This window comes from Haliotis rubra, unplaced genomic scaffold (genome assembly GCF_003918875.1).
Source record: "Haliotis rubra isolate DU_JTF1 unplaced genomic scaffold, ASM391887v1 Scf46, whole genome shotgun sequence".
Lineage (NCBI taxonomy): Eukaryota > Metazoa > Mollusca > Gastropoda > Lepetellida > Haliotidae > Haliotis > Haliotis rubra.
In genome coordinates, this window is record NW_025767146.1 from 2,324,351 (window position 1) to 2,342,042 (window position 17,692).

The following is a 17,692-nucleotide window of genomic DNA, read 5'->3' on the forward strand; positions in this document are numbered from 1 at the left end:
CTATTAAAGAAGTAAAAAGTCAGAAAGAAATTGGCATATTTCACATCATGGTGACATATTAACGCATGGATTATTAACAGAACAGCATCCTGAATAAACTTTAGAAGCAATCCATGAATAAACTTTGTGTATCATGTGATTGAATTAAAACTCTGTTTCATCACAATAGGTCATGTATCATCATATTGATGACCAAGTTTCATATCAGTTTGTATGTAGTCCTGTAGTCTGCGTTATACAGTCACGTACAGAGGTAGAATATTTACAGTATTAACTGTTCTTGTAGAGTGTTATGTAGTCTTCTACGCTGCTGTATGGTGTTATATTCTTATAGGAGTCGGACAGTGTTGGACAGTGTTGCACAGTGTAATGTAGTGTTATGGACTGTGTCTTGCAGTGTTATCTAGTGTTATACACACCTTGACCTTGTACAATATAGATCCACAGGTGGGATCATCCAGCAGAATACTTTATAGACCACTCTATCAGTGTTGTTGTTGTTGTTGCACAGCTTGCTGATGTGGAGGAGGAGGCAGTGTTGTCGGGGAAGGTGGCTCAGATAGTGTACAGGAAGGCAGTGGAACAATTCCCAGGTCAGTTGAGAATACTTCAGTACAACAGATATATTCTCATTATCGCAGACGTAAAAGTTACCAGACAGATACATTGGGGTTGCTAAATAAATATTGACAGACAGTGCTTCAAAGAAAAATCATTTAATCTTTTCTTGAACACACACACACACACACACACACACACTCGCTCTTTCGCTCTCGCGATCACATCACTCACTCACTCACTCACTCACTCACTCACTCACTCACTCACTCACTCACTCCTCACTCACTTCACTCACTTCACTCACTTCACTCACTTCACTCACTCTCGCTCACTTCACTCACTCACTCACTCACTCACTCACTCACTCACTCACTTCAATCACTGTTGCAGGAGATGTCAACCTGGTTCTGGCTCTGATCGATGTGTGCCAGCAGTTCCCCTTCACAGCCTCTAAGCTCAACACCATGTACAAAGAGTAAGTCACTGTCACAGCCTCTAAGCTCAACACCATGTACAAAGAGTAAGTCACTGTCACAGCCTCTAAGCTCAACACCATGTACAAAGAGTAAGTCACTGTTACAGCCTCTAAGCTCAACACCATGTACAAAGAGTAAGTCACTGTCACTCTAGCCTCTAAGCTCAACACCTCTGCTCAACACCATGTACAAAGAGTAAGTCACTGTCACAGCCTCTAAGCTCAACACCATGTACAAAGAGTAAGTCACTGTCACAGCCACCATGTACAAAGAGTAAGTCTAAGCTCAACACCATGTACAAAGAGTAAGTCACTGTCACAGCCTCTAAGCTCAACACCATGTACAAAGAGTAAGTCACTGTCACAGCCTCTAAGCTCAACACCATGTACAAAGAGTAAGTCACTGTCACAGCCTCTAAGCTCAACACCATGTACAAAGAGTAAGTCACTGTCACAGCCTCTAAGCTCAACACCATGTACAAAGAGTAAGTCACTGTCACAGCCTCTAAGCTCAACACCATGTACAAAGAGTAAGTCACTGTCACAGCCTCTAAGCTCAACACCATGTACAAAGAGTAAGTCACTGTCACAGCCTCTAAGCTCAACACCATGTACAAAGAGTAAGTCACTGTACAGCCTCTAAGCTCAACACCATGTACAAAGAGTAAGTCACTGTCACAGCCTCTAAGCTCAACACCATGTACAAAGAGTAAGTCACTGTCACAGCCTCTAAGCTCAACACCATGTACAAAGAGTAAGTCACTGTCACAGCCTCTAAGCTCAACACCATGTACAAAGAGTAAGTCACTGTCACAGCCTCTAAGCTCAACACCATGTACAAAGAGTAAGTCACTGTCACAGCCTCTAAGCTCAACACCATGTACAAAGAGTAAGTCACTGTCACAGCCTCTCTAAGCTCAACACCATGTACAAAGAGTAAGTCACTGTCACAGCCTCTAAGCTCAACACCATGTACAAAGAGTAAGTCACTGTCACAGCCTCTAAGCTCAACACCATGTACAAAGAGTAAGTCACTGTCACAGCCTCTAAGCTCAACACCATGTACAAAAAGAGTAAGTCACTGTCACAGCCTCTAAGCTCAACACCATGTACAAAGAGTAAGTCACTGTCACAGCCTCTAAGCTCAACACACTGTCAGAGCCTCTAAGCTCAACACCATGTACAAAGAGTAAGTCACTGTCAAAGCTCAACACCATGTACAAAGAGTAAGTCACTGTCACAGCCTCTAAGCTCAACACCATGTACAAAGAGAGGTAACTGTCACATGCTCAACACCATGTAGCCTCAACACCATGTACAAAGAGTAAGTCACTGTCACAGCCTCTAAGCTCAACACCATGTACTAAGTCACTGTCACAGCCTCTAAGCTCAACACCATGTACAAAGAGTAAGTCACTGTCACAGCCTCTAAGCTCAACACCATGTACAAAGAGTAAGTCACTGTCACAGCCTCTAAGCTCAACTCCATGTACAAAGAGTAAGTCACTGTCACAGCCTCTAAGCTCAACACCATGTACAAAGAGTAAGTCACTGTCACAGCCTCTAAGCTCAACACCATGTACAAAGAGTAAGTCACTGTTCGACATCCTCTAAGCTCAACACTTGTTGGTCATGTGGCAAAATGAGTAAGTCACTGTCAGCAGCCTCTAAGCTCTGGACACCATGCTTCACTGCGATGTATCTCAGTGGGCTAGCACTATAAAACCAGCCTCTAAGCTCAACACCATGTAAATGAGCAAAATATTCTCAAGCACGACATAAAACCCAATTCCACCTCACCTCACCTCTAAGCTCAACACCATGTACAAAGAGTAAGTCACTGTCACAGCCTCTAAGCTCAACACCATGTACAAAGAGTAAGTCACTGTCAGAGAGCTGGAATATTGCTGAGAGCAACATTACATAGCAATCCTTAAACTGGGTACAGTTGTGTCCGTCAGACATGTTAGAATTACTTTGTCATGGGTTTGGATGCCAGATTCAGCCTTGCTTTGCCAGCACCATATTTCAGCCCTGCGACCTGGATATATTAGATGCTGTCTCCTCATGTTGCTTGTCCTGTAGTGGAGAGTGGCCAAGTCATACATGTACTTTGAAGGCATTTTTAAGTTGGTCGTAATATCAACCACTGGGTTATCTGCTCCCGACTTTAATACATACAGGCCCCCAAGAATTTTGCTGACCACAGTTACATACTCCATGTTTGACCTCCACTCACCTAGAGTATCTAATGTCTGCCTTCATGATGTTCCAGCCTCAAGGATCTGTACCCGCAGCATGCTGTCACGTGGAACGCCCTTGCTCGGAGACATCTGCAAGCCAAGGACAAGGATGTTGGTAAGATGCTGTGCTCTCACTGTCTACAATGGAACCCCAGTACATGTATCAGTGCATCACTGGCACAGTTGATTCAGGTTTAGGCTACTCAGTTTGTTATTTATTAGTAAGAAATGAAAACAAACCTGTTGATATGAAATATCTCTCAGAATAGTGTATAATGAAAAGAGGATTCATTCCAAAGTATGAATTTCATGGCAAAGTGTGATGTGATGTAGACTGATAAGACTTACCTCCCCCTGATTTGACATAGTTGTCAATTGTCAGGTCATTTATGCATGAAAATTGTGACATTCAGTTTCCTTGTGGGTGCATTGTACTAGTGACATTCAGTTTCTTTGTGGGTGCATTGTACTAGTGACATTCAGTTTCCTTGTGAGTGAGTGAGTTTGGTTTTACGCCGCTTTTAGCCAAAGACCCGGGTTCGATTCCCCACATGGGTACAATGTGTAAAGCCCATTTCTGGTGTCCCCCGCCATGATATTGCTGGAATATTGCTAAAAACGGCGTAAAACCCAACTCACTCACTCACACTCAGAGATGCATGAGAAGGTTATACTGTGATTATCTCTGTACTAAGATGTTGTGGTTTGTGTGCAGGTGAGGAGAAATGTTTCATGACCTTCAACGAGGCCATCAGGGAACTCAACACAAGTAAGTCACATTTGTTTCCTACAGTATATACATACAGAATGTCCCTGTAGTGATTCTGGGGCAGATCCACAGTGCACTGTATATATCATGTACTGTTACATCACAGTCAGCTGGGTTATACACACAGAATGTCCCTGTAGTGATTCTGGGGCAGATCCACAGTTCACTGTATATATCATGTACTGTTACATCACAGTCAGCTGGGTTATACACACAGAATGTCCCTGCAGTGATTCTGGGGCAGATCCACAGTGCACTGTATATATCATGTACTGTTACATCACAGTCAGCTGGGTTACACACACAGAACACACAGAATGTCCCTGCAGTGATTCTGGGGCAGATCCACAGTGCACTGTATATATCATGTACTGTTACATCACAGTCAGCTGGGTTATACACACATCACAGTCATGTCCACAGAATATCCCTGCAGTGATTCTGGGGCAGATCCACAGTGGACTGTATATATCATGTACTGTTACATCACAGTCAGCTTGGTTATACACACAGAATATCCCTGCAGTGATTCTGGGGCAGATCCACAGTGCACTGTATATATGTACATGTCACTGTTACATCACAGTCAGCTGGGTTATACAGTCAGCTGGGTTATACACAGAAATGTCCCTGCAGTGATTCTGGGGCAGATCCACAGTGGACTGTATATATCATGTACTGTTACATCACAGTCAGCTTGGTTATACACACAGAATATCCCTGCAGTGATTCTGATCCACAGCAGATCCACAGTGCACTGTATATATCATGTACTGTTACATCACAGTCAGCTTGGTTATACACACAGAATGTCTCTGTAGTGATTCTGGGGCAGATCCACAGTGCACTGTATATATCATGTACTGTTACATCACAGTCAGCTGGGTTATACACACAGAATATCCCTGCAGTGATTCTGGGGCAGATCCACAGTGCACTGTATATATCATGTACTGTTACATCACAGTCAGCTTGGTTATACACACAGAATGTCCCTGCAGTGATTCTGGGGCAGATCCACAGTGCACTGTATATATCATGTACTGTTACATCACAGTCAGCTGGGTTATACACACAGAATGTCCCTGCAGTGATTCTGGGGCAGATCCACAGTGCACTGTATATATCTCTGTAGTGATTCTGGGGCAGATCCTCAGTGCACTGTATATCATGTACTGTTACATCACAGTCAGCTGGGTTATACACACAGAATGTCCCTGCAGTGATTCTGGGGCAGATCCACAGTGCACTGTATATATCATGTACTGTTACATCACAGTCAGCTGGGTTATACACACAGAATGTCTCTGTAGTGATTCTGGGGCAGATCCTCAGTGCACTGTATATCATGTACTGTTACATCACAGTCAGCTGGGTTATACACACAGAATGTCCCTGCAGTGATTCTGGGGCAGATCCACAGTGGACTGTATATATCATGTACTGTTACATCACAGTCAGCTGGGTTATACACACAGAATGTCCCTGTAGTGATTCTGGGGCAGATCCACAGTTCACTGTCTCATATCATGTACCCTGTAGTGATTCTGTTACATCACAGTCAGCTGGGTTATACACACAGAATATCCCTGTAGTGATTCTGGGGCAGATCCACAGTGGACTGTCTATATCATGTACTGTTACATCACAGTCAGCTGGGTTATACACACAGAATGTCCCTGCAGTGATTCTGGGGCAGATCCACAGTGGACTGTATATATCATGTACTGTTACATCACAGTCAGCTGGGTTGTCTGCTCCCCTACTGATACAGGTACTGCAGTACTTCTGTTACAAATCTTATATGTGTATTGTTGCCAGTGAGAGATCAATGTGATAATCATGGACAACTCACAATGAGGATTTTATGTTACTACCGTATGTTGACCATGGTAAGTGAAGGTGTGCACTGGGTTATCTCCCCTACATTGGTGAGGTCCTGTGATAGGCAGATTGGGCAAGTAGGACTTGTAATAACAGATGTTTGCTGAATGTTTTAGAATGATAATCATTATATCTACACCAACCCATCATTGACTGTATGTAGACGGGTTTATTTTCCACACAAGTGTTCATAGTTAGTGGTTTTTTTGCTTGAATTTTAATTGGTTGCTGTTCTGTCAGATGTACGTGTGTGTGTTACTGCCATGATGATAGTGGTGCTGCCCCCCATCAGTGTTCGTGGTAATAAAAAACTTTGTGTTCCTAAAACGCATAGTCCTTGGAATCTTGCGTGTGCATGAGTGGGGTTCAGGGCAAAGCCTCCAATAAAATTTTGGAATTTGCTTGCATTTCAGAGCATTTTATCATCATTTTCAAGACAAATTAGCTGAGAGAAACATTTTCATCTGGATACCTAGTAGTGCTGTTTGCCATTTGCCATGACATTGTATTCACTTACCTTGTCTATAGTAACACTTTCTGTAGATAAAACAACATTCTTAATTGGTTATATATTAAAACTATTATGGCGGGATCCTATTTGTATGTGTTAAATGATGAAGTGTAACAGATTTCTAGTTGCTTGACTAACTTAAGAAAATTATGCATGTATGGACTCAGACTCCAAAACACTTTTATAGCTTGACATGTCATGTCTTTGTTGCTGGTCATATTAAACATATCTGAATGTTCTCTAAAGTGTACAAGGGGCGGTGGGGTAGCCTAGTGCTTAAAGCGTTCGTTCGTCATGCCGAAAACCCGGGTTTGATTCCCCACATGGGTACAATGTGTGAAGCCCATTTCTGGTGTCCCTAGCCATGATATTGCTGGAATATTGCTAAAAGCGGAGTAAAACCAAACTCACTCACTCACTAAAGTGTACAAGACCGGTCCTCATCAGCCCATGCTTGTTGTTAGACATGCCTAATGGAATCATGTGGGCAGGCATCAAGTCCCATTTGCGGAGACCGATGATCATGATGTCATTCACTGGATTATCTGGTTCAAACTTTAATATTTAGATGTTGCCATCGAAAGACTCATGTTAGTACTGTCAGACAAAATTTATTAGTGCATATATACAATCTATTTAAACATTTAATGTATTTAAAAATTAACCAACATTCATTGTCAGTTGAAGACCGCTGTCAGTATTTGTAACATTACAAGAGGTTGTGGCCTAGATGATGTGGTGTTGACATTGTGTCGGAAGTGGAACCAGCTGAAGGAGAATTTGTACTGATACTGGCCACATGTTCATACACAGATGTACCCAGACCTGCTCAGACAAGAACATGCCACAAGTCTGCAGAAAAAAAAGCCTCACAAAGGAAATTAACACTTCCAAATTCTTGTTCCTATAATGGCTTCACAAAACATACTCAAGAGAAAAAGGCTTTAATGCTCTGCTTGACATTGCATTGACGGTGATGTTCAAAAATCGAAAAAAAAATAATCTTATAAACCTCCCTCTTATCTCTCCATTTATACAGTATGTTGTATCGACTGGCTGTTTGTTTAAACCTATTGAAATGACATTAAAAAGACATATGTAATTAAAATATGTAACAATATTGAGATGATAGTAATGACTCATAATAATTTAGTTAAGGTGATAATGACTGTAACGGGTACAGATAAGTTGTGTATCTGCGTAAAGTACGCAAATATTTATGTGAAAACTCAATTCCTATTAAGTCTTATGCGTACAAGTACGCTTGTATTTTTGTAAATGCTCAATAAATTTAATCTTGCATTTGTACACACAAAAATGTCAAATCTTAGCTTGCGTACTGTAACATTCAGCAAACCTACTAGAATTTGATGTAAGCAGACCCACGTGCTGCAGATGGAGGTTACTGAGGGTAGATAGAATAACTGAGGTATGTTGTGAGGTTCAGCACATGAACTTGGCAACTTGCAGTCTTCCTTATCTTTTCTCATATTACAGATCAAATATATAACCACCAGCTCTTTATTATATTTTCACAATTACTGGAAAATGGCAAAATACCCAATTGAGTTTGAGTGAGGTGGGAACAATTTATTTGGTTACTCAGAGGAAAATTAGGATACCCTATTCAGATGAACACAAGCGAGTACATAACTCAATAACCCAAATGGTTATCTGTAGCTCTGCTGTAATTTGACTTGCTTTATGTACTACAAATATGCCGACCTGTTAAATGTGTATGAAATGCTGTACCCAGATCCAAAAGAAATAAAGTGATAAAAAAAAGTAATTAAGGCACTGGTAAGAGACAGAGTGAGCTGTGTTTATATCATTGTGTATTTTGCAAAAACATGTGACTTAAGTTACTTCTCAGTTACTGAAATAACGTGCCTGGCCCAGATGCAGTGCAGCTTTTTCTCATTGCAATATTTTGTCTCAATTTCATAAGTAAATTACACATATACCACTCAACATATGTAAAGAACACCCATAGTCTATCTAGGACAATTGCCACCTAGGACAATTACCACCCAGGACAATTGCCACCCAAAACAATTGCCACCCTAAACATAAAATTTAATTCAGTTTCTTTACCAACTTTTATTGAGTTTGACATGGTAATTCATAACAAATAACAACATATTCTTCCATATAACCAACTTGATGAATGTTGCACATCAATATAGAATTTTTAAGACCACCAGACACTATTACAATAGAATTGTATAAATAGAGCACTAGCAAATAAATGCCCAATTACATTTTTCATGTACACTTGCAGATAAAGAGGCACCGGTGTTTCGTGGTCTGTATGACAGACTAGGGGAAAATCATCGAAAACATTCATGGCCACTCTGCATTGTCCTCTGCGTCTCAACTCACAGTGATAGCTGACAATTCCGTCCTTTTGTTATAGTATAAAAGATAACATTTACAAGCTTTGCTAGGTTTTTAAAACAGTAAAATCTGAGGTAGTAAACAAAATTCATCAAAGTCAAAATTACTTCAATGTTAAAAGTTGATCAAAGTCAGAATATTAATATACCCCAAAACACTGACTTTTCATCATCTAAAGTTGTGTTCATTGAAACCTGCATTCATTTTCACAAATGGATTTGCATAAAATTCTGGGTGGCAGTTGTGTTCACTATTATAGTAAAGATAACTGGGTGGCAATATTCCTGGGTAGCAATTGTCCTAGGTGGCAGTTGTCCGGGTGGCAATTGTCCTGGGTGGCAATTGTCCTGCTCCTAGCTATCATGGCCATGTCAGATACATCACTGTATATTAGTTTTACAGAATGTTGTACATCTTTACATGTTCATCATTGTCCTCTAGAGCTTGGTGTTGTTTTGCACCCATTGACATCTTTACATAGTACACAATGTACTCCTCCATATGTCATCTATTTGTTTTTCACATTTAAGAAATACACTTCGCTCTACCACCATGTATAGTGTAATAAAACACACTTTTGCCCTGAACTATTATAGTTAAAAGCGAGGGGCGCTTGCGCGTCCGAAAGTGCTTTAACGATAGAATAGTTCAGGGCTTAAAGTGTGTTTTACTACACTCTACATGGTAGTAGGCGAACTTATATTCTTTTCTAAGATGCCAAATTTAATACTTTCTAAAGATAATTACGATTAATTTAAGGCAGAAAACAAACGACGGTGTCGGTGACCTAAATTAAGAATCCTCTCACAGGGCTAACTGGCGGCTGTTCTATTGATGTGTCTGCCCCTACGTTAAGGCGAACGTTACCAGAAAAAACAAATGATAACAGTTTGATGACGGTTTACGCTTCGGATTAAATATCTTCTTTGAATTATTTTAATTACATCTGTCCTTAACGTAAACCATATGGGGCAATATGAGCGTTGCATTTCTACTTACCAGCGTAAGTTTAGATCAGTACATCCAGAGGAAGTTGAGTAGTCAGCGACATTCCACAATTGCATTGTGGGAATGTACACATTACTGAACGTTACCGTGTCGCAGAAAACTTGTGAGTCGAAATGAGACATTTTAACCGTGCGTAAAACATAAGCGTAATGTTCTCCACCAGTGATGTTAGCTTCGTTAAAATCAAAAAAAGCTAGCAAAATGTATTTTTTTTTTCGATTGTTCAAAGAAACTGGATGCAACGGTGTAGTTTACTGTAGGAGGCCGAATTATTATAGAGGGCGATGACAACTGACATGCATCGTGGCGTACATGCCGCTACATTGTGAATAACGTAATGTAAAATGGTTCGATTACGAGGGGCACACTAGAATGGAAAAAACGATAACAGCGATTCGGTTTACGGGATAAATATCATTCAATTGTTACGTCATCAAAAACTATACCTTTATTGTCTAATAATGTTTTGTTTTTTCGATTGTTCTAACCGCAGGGCATCTTAGAATCATAATTTCACATTATCCATTTGGAGACACTTTTGCTTGAAAACTATTTGTTGGATTGTTTTCAGATGTGGGGAAGACTTTTCACATTATCCATTTGTCTAAAACTATTTGGTGGTACAGTGCAATTTTGTATCATATTTTCAAAAATTACAGCAATTTACAAACTGTAGCTTAGAAAAGTTTATTCAACCAATAATTTGAAGCAGCTGCTTTGTCGAATGGAGAGGTGAACTGCAAACTTTGGTTCTGATTTGATAACTTTTGAGTTATGAGTTATGTCAATTTATATATTATGAACTCAGGAAAGATTCCCACTGCAAATTTGTTCAACCAATAAATCTATGATCATTTAATGGATTATTAGATGAGGATAGTGACTTCTTTGTTTATAGGAAAGGTGCAGTACAAAGTTTGATACAATTGTTAATATTTAGACAAGAGTAATCATAATTAATTTAGATTGAACTCTGAAATATTCCCATGGCAAATTTGTTCAGCAAAAGCCATTTAATGGATTGTTTGTGTTTTGTCCGCTGCTTGTAGTCAGTGACTTGTCAAGGAAGAAAATTGTTTATACATTTGTATATCATTTAGCAGGCGGATATTTTCTGTGACCCAATTTTTTTTAGCAATAGTGTCTAAAGTGGTGTCAACATGTGTTTAGTATTGTTGTTCTGCTGAACGTGGGAGTCTTGGTGGGGGTATTAGTGAACCAAACTCACATATTTCAGCTTGTTGAATATTGTCTTGTCCCACTTTGATTGAAATGTAAACTATGGTTATAACGAACACAATGGGACAAGTATTTTTTTGGTGTTAAAACGGAGTTCATTATTTGTATTTCTATTCAATTATTAACCAAGTGACCAGAACAGAAAACAACAGCTTGTTTATCTGTCAGTTTGTTATAAGTGTGTTCATTGTAAACATAGCTTACTCTATTATTTACATCCCAGAGTTATTGTGTGGAACATATAATTATATGTAGCCTAAGGGTATAAACTTGGAGTATTGTTTTCTCAGTCGTTAACACGTTCTGCTACTCTGACGGAGGTAATTAGTGAATCTACAGAGACGCTGCTGCAGTGCAGGCTGAATGTGTGCAATCACAGATGTGTGACTTCTGTCATGTATCCACAACAACAGGTGCTGATTGCAGGTGTAGCATGCTACCACAACAGTCAGGGGCAACGGTGTGTGGGTCATAGCACAACAGTCAGGGGCAGCGGTGTGTGGGTCATAGCACAACAGTCAGGGGCAGCCTTGTGTGGGTCATAGCACAACAGTCAGGGGCAGCGTTGTGTGGGTCATAGCACGACAGTCAGGGGCAACGGTGTGGGGGGTCATAGCAAAACAGTCAGGGGCAGCCTTGTGTGGGTCATAGCACAACAGTCAGGGCGGCGGTTGCGTGGGTCATAGCACAACAATCAGGGGAAGCGTTGTGTGGGTCATAGCACAATAGTCAGGGGCAGCCATGTGTGGGTCATAGCACAACAGTCAGGGGCAGTGGTGTGTGGGTCAAAGCACAACAGTCGGGCTGCAGTGTGTGGGTCATAGCACAACAGTCAGGGGCAGTGGTGTGTGGGTCATAGCACAACAGTCAGGGAAGCGTTGTGTGGGTCATAGCACAACAGTCGGGGGCAGTGGTGTGTGGGTCAGCACAACAGTCAGGGGCAGCAGTGTGTGGGTCATAGCACAACAGTCAGGGCAGCGGTTGCGTGGGTCATAGCACAACAATCAGGGGAAGCGTTGTATGGGTCATAGCACAACAGTCAGGGGCAGCGGTGTGTGAGTCAAAGCACAACAGTCAGGGCAGCGGTTGCGTGGGTCATAGCACAACAATCAGGGGCAGCGTTGTGTGGGTCATAGCACAACAGTCAGGGGCAGCAGTGTATGGGTCATAGCACAACAGTCAGGGGCAGCCTTGTGTGGGTCATAGCACAACAGTCACAGGCAGCATTGCGTGGGTCATAGCACAACAGTCAGGGGCAGCGGTGTGTGGGTCATAGCACAACAGTCAGGGCAGCGTTGTTTGGGTCATAGCACAACAGTCAGGGCAGCGTTGTTTGGGTCATAGCACAACAGTCAGGGCAGCGTTGTTTGGGTCATAGCAAAACAGTCAGGGGCAGCGGTTGCGTGGGTCAAAGCACAACAGTCAGGGCAGCGGTTGCGTGGGTCATAGCACAACAATCAGGGGCAGCGTTGTGAGGGTCATAGCACAACAGTCACAGGCAGCGTTGTTAGGGTCATAGCACAACAGTCAGGGCAGCGTTGTGTGGGTCATAGCACAACAGTCAGGGCAGCCTTGTGTGGGTCATAGCACAACAGTCACAGGCAGCGTTGTTTGGGTCATAGCACAACAGTCAGGGGCAGCGTTGTGAGGGTCATAGCACAACAGTCAGGGCAGCGGTTGCGTGGGTCATAGCACAACAGTCAGGGGCAGCGTTGTGTTGGTCATAGCACAACAGTCACATGCAGCGTTGTTTGGGTCATAGCACAACAGTCAGGGGCAGCCATGTGTGGGTCATAGCACAACAGTCAGGGGCACTGGTGTGTGGGTCATAGCACAACAGTCAGGGGCAGCGTTGCGTGGGCCAAGCAATACAATACAGGTGTCCTAGCATGGATGCTCCAAAAGCATTGATTTGTCTAGTTTTATTGAAGTGTGGTAATTTTACTGTCAAAACACTATCAACAGGGCTGTTCCTAACGCTGCATAAGCAAACACATTTGGTGAATGTGAGTCTAGTCAAAAGTCCCGCTGGACAAAAGCCTCTCAAAAATGACCAAAAGCCCCTCACTTTATCTATTAATGGGAAAAGAAGATTTAAGACAAGAAATAATTAATGACATGAAATTTTTTATTGCTTTATAATATACTGATTCCAAATAATATGGGAGAGCCTGAGTTTGGCTGTGAGAAATGTTTGTTTTGTGAAATACCAATTTCCTTTATAGATTTTGTCCATTTCCTTTACATTGATGCGATAAAATACTTAAAATACTGTATAAAATATATAAGAGCAGTGAGCAATTTTCATTATTCCCCGCCGCGCGTTTAGCTCCGTCCATCCGTCCGTACGAATTGGAATATCTTAAGAACCGTTCACTAGATTCTTTTCATATTTATTACCTAGGTTCATCACTGTATAAGAAAGGTCCAAGTCAGGTTTGGTGACCTTGACCTTTATTTCAAGGTCACAAGGGGACTTTAACATTTTACCTGCATGTTAAGCTATCTCAAGAACCGTTCTCTGGATTTTCTTCATATATGAAAACAAGCTTTATCCAGGGAAGGCGCCAGGCCCAGTCAATTTTGGTGACCTTCATATAACTCTCAAGGTCATGGCGACACTTTGAAGATTTCAGCATGTAAACCTGCATGTTAAGCTATCTCAAGAACCGTTTACTGGAAGTTCTTCATATTTAAAACAAAGCTTTATCTAGGGAAGGCACAGGACCCAGTCAATTTTGGTGACCTTCACTTACTTTTCAAGGTCACAGACACTTTGAAGATTTCAGTATATTAACCTACATGTTATGCTTGTCAGCGAGATGCCTGACGAAACATTCACAGGAGTTTCTTCATAGTTGACACCAAGCTTCATCCAGGGAATGCGCAGGGCCCAGTCAATTTTGGTGACTTGCACCTAATTTTCAAGGTCACAGAGACACTTTGAAGATTTCAGCATGTTAAATTGCATGTTAAGATAGTCAGCAAGATATCGCAAAAAATATTCACTGGATTTTCTTTATATGTGACACCAAGCTTCATCTAGGGAAGGCCCAGGGCCCAGTCAACTTTGGTGACCTTCACTTAATTTTCAGGGTCACGATGACACTTTGAAGATTTCAGCATGTTAACCTGAATTGTCAGCAAGATATTTTAAGAACGGTTTACTGAATTTCTTCATAGACTTTCAAGACTTCTCATGAATGTTTTTCAATAAGCAATTTCTTTGGTACTATTTTTGCATATTTCATACACTATGACATTCATGTCAAGGTCTTGAAAATATGTTCGTGTTTGAACGCCTAAAGAGCAAGTTATCAAGACAGGTTGACTGGTCATGTTTTTGTTGACATTTAACTTAAACTTTCATTACTTTATAAGTTTGATTTGATAATTTGCGGCGGGGGATTATGTCCCCTTAGTGACAATGCTTGTTCTGTAATGAAATACATGAATTGAAGGGCTTCTGACAGGGGGTGCTCACATTAGTGAGGAGCTTTTGACCTGAAGGGCTTTTGGCCGGTACACTCGTAGCATTATCATTAAGGCACCCAAACTCTCAGTGTCACCATATCATGTCAGTTTGATTGTTTGGCTGCGGTCAGTTCCTGATTTGGAAAATAGTGATGGTCAGACACTGGTTTTGAAGAGAAGGGCCTACAGTTTGGCTGAATGTAGAATTATGAATTGTCAGTTTTCTAATTCTGGCAAGAGACAATGTGTTAAAGTGGAAGTGTGACACCAATTGAACAAACTGGTCCTGAGTTCTAAAATTCCCCAGCAGTTTGTCCTGATAATGAATTTGGTGGTCTGGTTGAAAGTATATCATTGTACCAATCACTAGATTGTCTGATCCAGACTCACTAATTACAGGTCACAGTCATATAGGTGAAACTGAGTGTGGCATTAAAAGTAAACATGCAGACAAAAGCGTTCCGAAACACTGAACACATGGCAGTTTATTCTGGTAAAATGACAAGAAAGTAACATTGGTACAAAATGTCAGAAAGGATAATATATTGATCAAGTTCTTCGAATGTTAAAGTTGAAACTGTTTACTCTGTAGTATCAAAGGGCACGTCGCCTTGAATACAGTAAATAACACCAAGCTTCTGCACATGGACAGGACAGACATCTTACATGGTGTCAATAAGATAGTCATGTTACATACAAGAGGCCAAGGTCTTCCCATATATTAGCAATATATGCTGAGAGTTGAATGTTGTGATGGAGGGAGCCTTAGCTCTGGTCATAAATGTTAGGTAAACCATTACTGGCAGGTGCTTGATTGATATGTATCATTAGACTGAAGACTGCTGGACCATGGGGACCGATGTATTTTGGTGATTTTCATCTCATTTGACACCTGCTGATGATGTTGATGAAACACTGCTGTACCTTAAGGTGTTGCCGTCAGTGACATAACGTGATGTAATCTCGGATTTATGCTGAGAATCAATTTCTCATGATCAACATCCCATCATCCATGTGCATTATTTGTGCTCGTTCACACCGTGCAGCGAAAACACGACAGTGAATTACCCAAATCACACCCACTCGGGGCTATTGCTTTCTGTTGTGGCGTTGTGTTTTCCTGGCCATTACTTCAGTTGCATCCCCAATTACCTGTGTTGATTGTGGGGCTTGATGTGCAGCTAATTCCCCGTGTCCCCATCGCACGGAGTATAGATCTGCCTCGCGCTTCGGCAAACACAGGCCCTTTGTTCCTGTAGACGTTAAAACCAGTCAGCTCTGAGTCAATACTGACCGCTGGCCACAGTGAGACCAATGGCAATACTCTGTGGTCATCATGGACAACAGCTTTATAAACAGTTTCACAGAAGCATAATATTGCCTGACTTTCTTAATTCCTATTAACATCAGAAACATTTTTTATACACTTTTTATGTTATGTTTCTAGTTACCATTTTAGTCTATTTCTGCCCTAAGAGACATTTACTAAAAAAAATTATGAAATGTCGTCTAATTAAGTCTATTGGGATTATTGTGGTTGTTTGCAGACGGTGAAATCATAGATCATGTACCTACGACTCATGGAAGCTGTTTGCAGGAGACTCGACCATGCCGTTATGTGATCACACACCAATTAACACCAATTTGCTATGTGTGTTCCTTGCAGGAACAATATTTTTCTGGCACATTACCATTCAGCTTGTGTCGTTTGAATGCCAAAGTGTTCATGCATGGTGAGTGTTTGATAATGCATTGTCCACCCAGTAGGAGACCCAACTGTATTTGTTGTGGCTGATTGACTGCTCTACAGGTGTTCGACACAAACTAACAGGAAGACGCTAAAAAACTATTTTCCATTGATCTGCCTCATTAGCCAGCAACTAAGGCTTTATCATTAGTCAGGTGGTCTTTTGACGTTTCCACTGTGACTGCAACTTGAAGTTCTCCTGTAATTAGTGGCCAGCATCGATTTACAGAATGATGGATGTTCTTTGTGCCAATGGAGCAGAGAGGAGAATCTTAAAACAACTCACTTTGAGGAAATTATATTTCTGGATCTGACATTTTGTTAGCACCTGGAATGAGATTTTTCCTCCATTATGTCACCACACATGTACAGAATGGCAAGTCACTTGGGAGTCTGAAATATATTTTTTTGAAAAGCTATAGCCTTAATTTTTCACACTCAGCGCAAGACTCTGACAGTTTTTATTTTAAGGTAAATGAAAAGAGAAAAGTTTCAGTTTTAAAATGACTATTTGCTTGAAAATATTTTTATGTCAATTATTTGCTTCCTGCCTTAGTGACCGCCTCCGTGGTGTAGTTTTAGAGCATCCACCCGGAGAGCGGAAGGTCGCGGGTTCAATCCCCGACCGCGTCATACCAAAAGGGGGCGGTGGGGTAGCCTAGTGGTTAAAGCGTTGGCTCGTCACGACGAAGACCTGGGTTCGATTCCCCACATGGGCACAATGTGTGAAGCCCATTTCTGGTGTCCCCCACCGTGATATTGCTGGAATATTGCTAAAAGCGGCATAAAACTAAACTCAGTCAGTCAGTCATACCAAAAGACGTTAAAATATGGTACTTGTTGGTCCCTGCCTGGCGCTCGTCATTAATGGGTACGACAAGGACTGGTCGGCTCGGAGTCAGTACAATGTGTCTGAGTGGGGTATTCATGCTTCACTGCGGCATGGTATCTCAGTGGGCTAGCACTATAAAACCAGCTTAAGTCTGGGCTTGTACAAGCAGCCGCACCTTCACATACACACGCATGCACGTCGTCATATGAGCGAAATATTCTCCAGCGTGACATCATTTCACCTCACCTCCTGCCTTAGTAAATTAGTATGAAGTATGAGTGAATGACTCAGGAAATCAACAAATATTATTCACATTACTATCTCATCTACCTTTGCTGAATCCTGGCTGCCGGAACATGGTGGACGGTGGCATTGGGGCTTGTACCCTCACTAACTGATATCCTGCTATGAAACCTTTTGGAAGCAATTAGATATTCAGCATTGTGAGATAGTACCGAACTGTACTTTCTTCTCAAAAGACTGTCTCCACTGGCCTACTTCGTCTCTTCATCAACTGGAGGAAGAATCTTTCAAAGACAGCCCTGACACTTC

The 17,692-nt window shown here is 41.5% G+C and overlaps 1 protein-coding gene across 1 annotated transcript in view; it reads left to right on the top strand.

The window, feature by feature from the left end:
* LOC124290177 (U3 small nucleolar RNA-associated protein 6 homolog) overlaps nucleotides 1-17,692 on the top strand; it is a 184,464-nt gene that overhangs the window by 20,570 nt on the left and 146,202 nt on the right. The window contains exons 11-14 of the mRNA XM_046726871.1: nucleotides 512-593; nucleotides 952-1,036; nucleotides 3,312-3,394; nucleotides 3,995-4,048. Of these exons, the coding sequence (XP_046582827.1) occupies nucleotides 512-593; nucleotides 952-1,036; nucleotides 3,312-3,394; nucleotides 3,995-4,048 (304 nt within the window). The remainder of the gene's footprint in view (nucleotides 1-511; nucleotides 594-951; nucleotides 1,037-3,311; nucleotides 3,395-3,994; nucleotides 4,049-17,692) is intronic.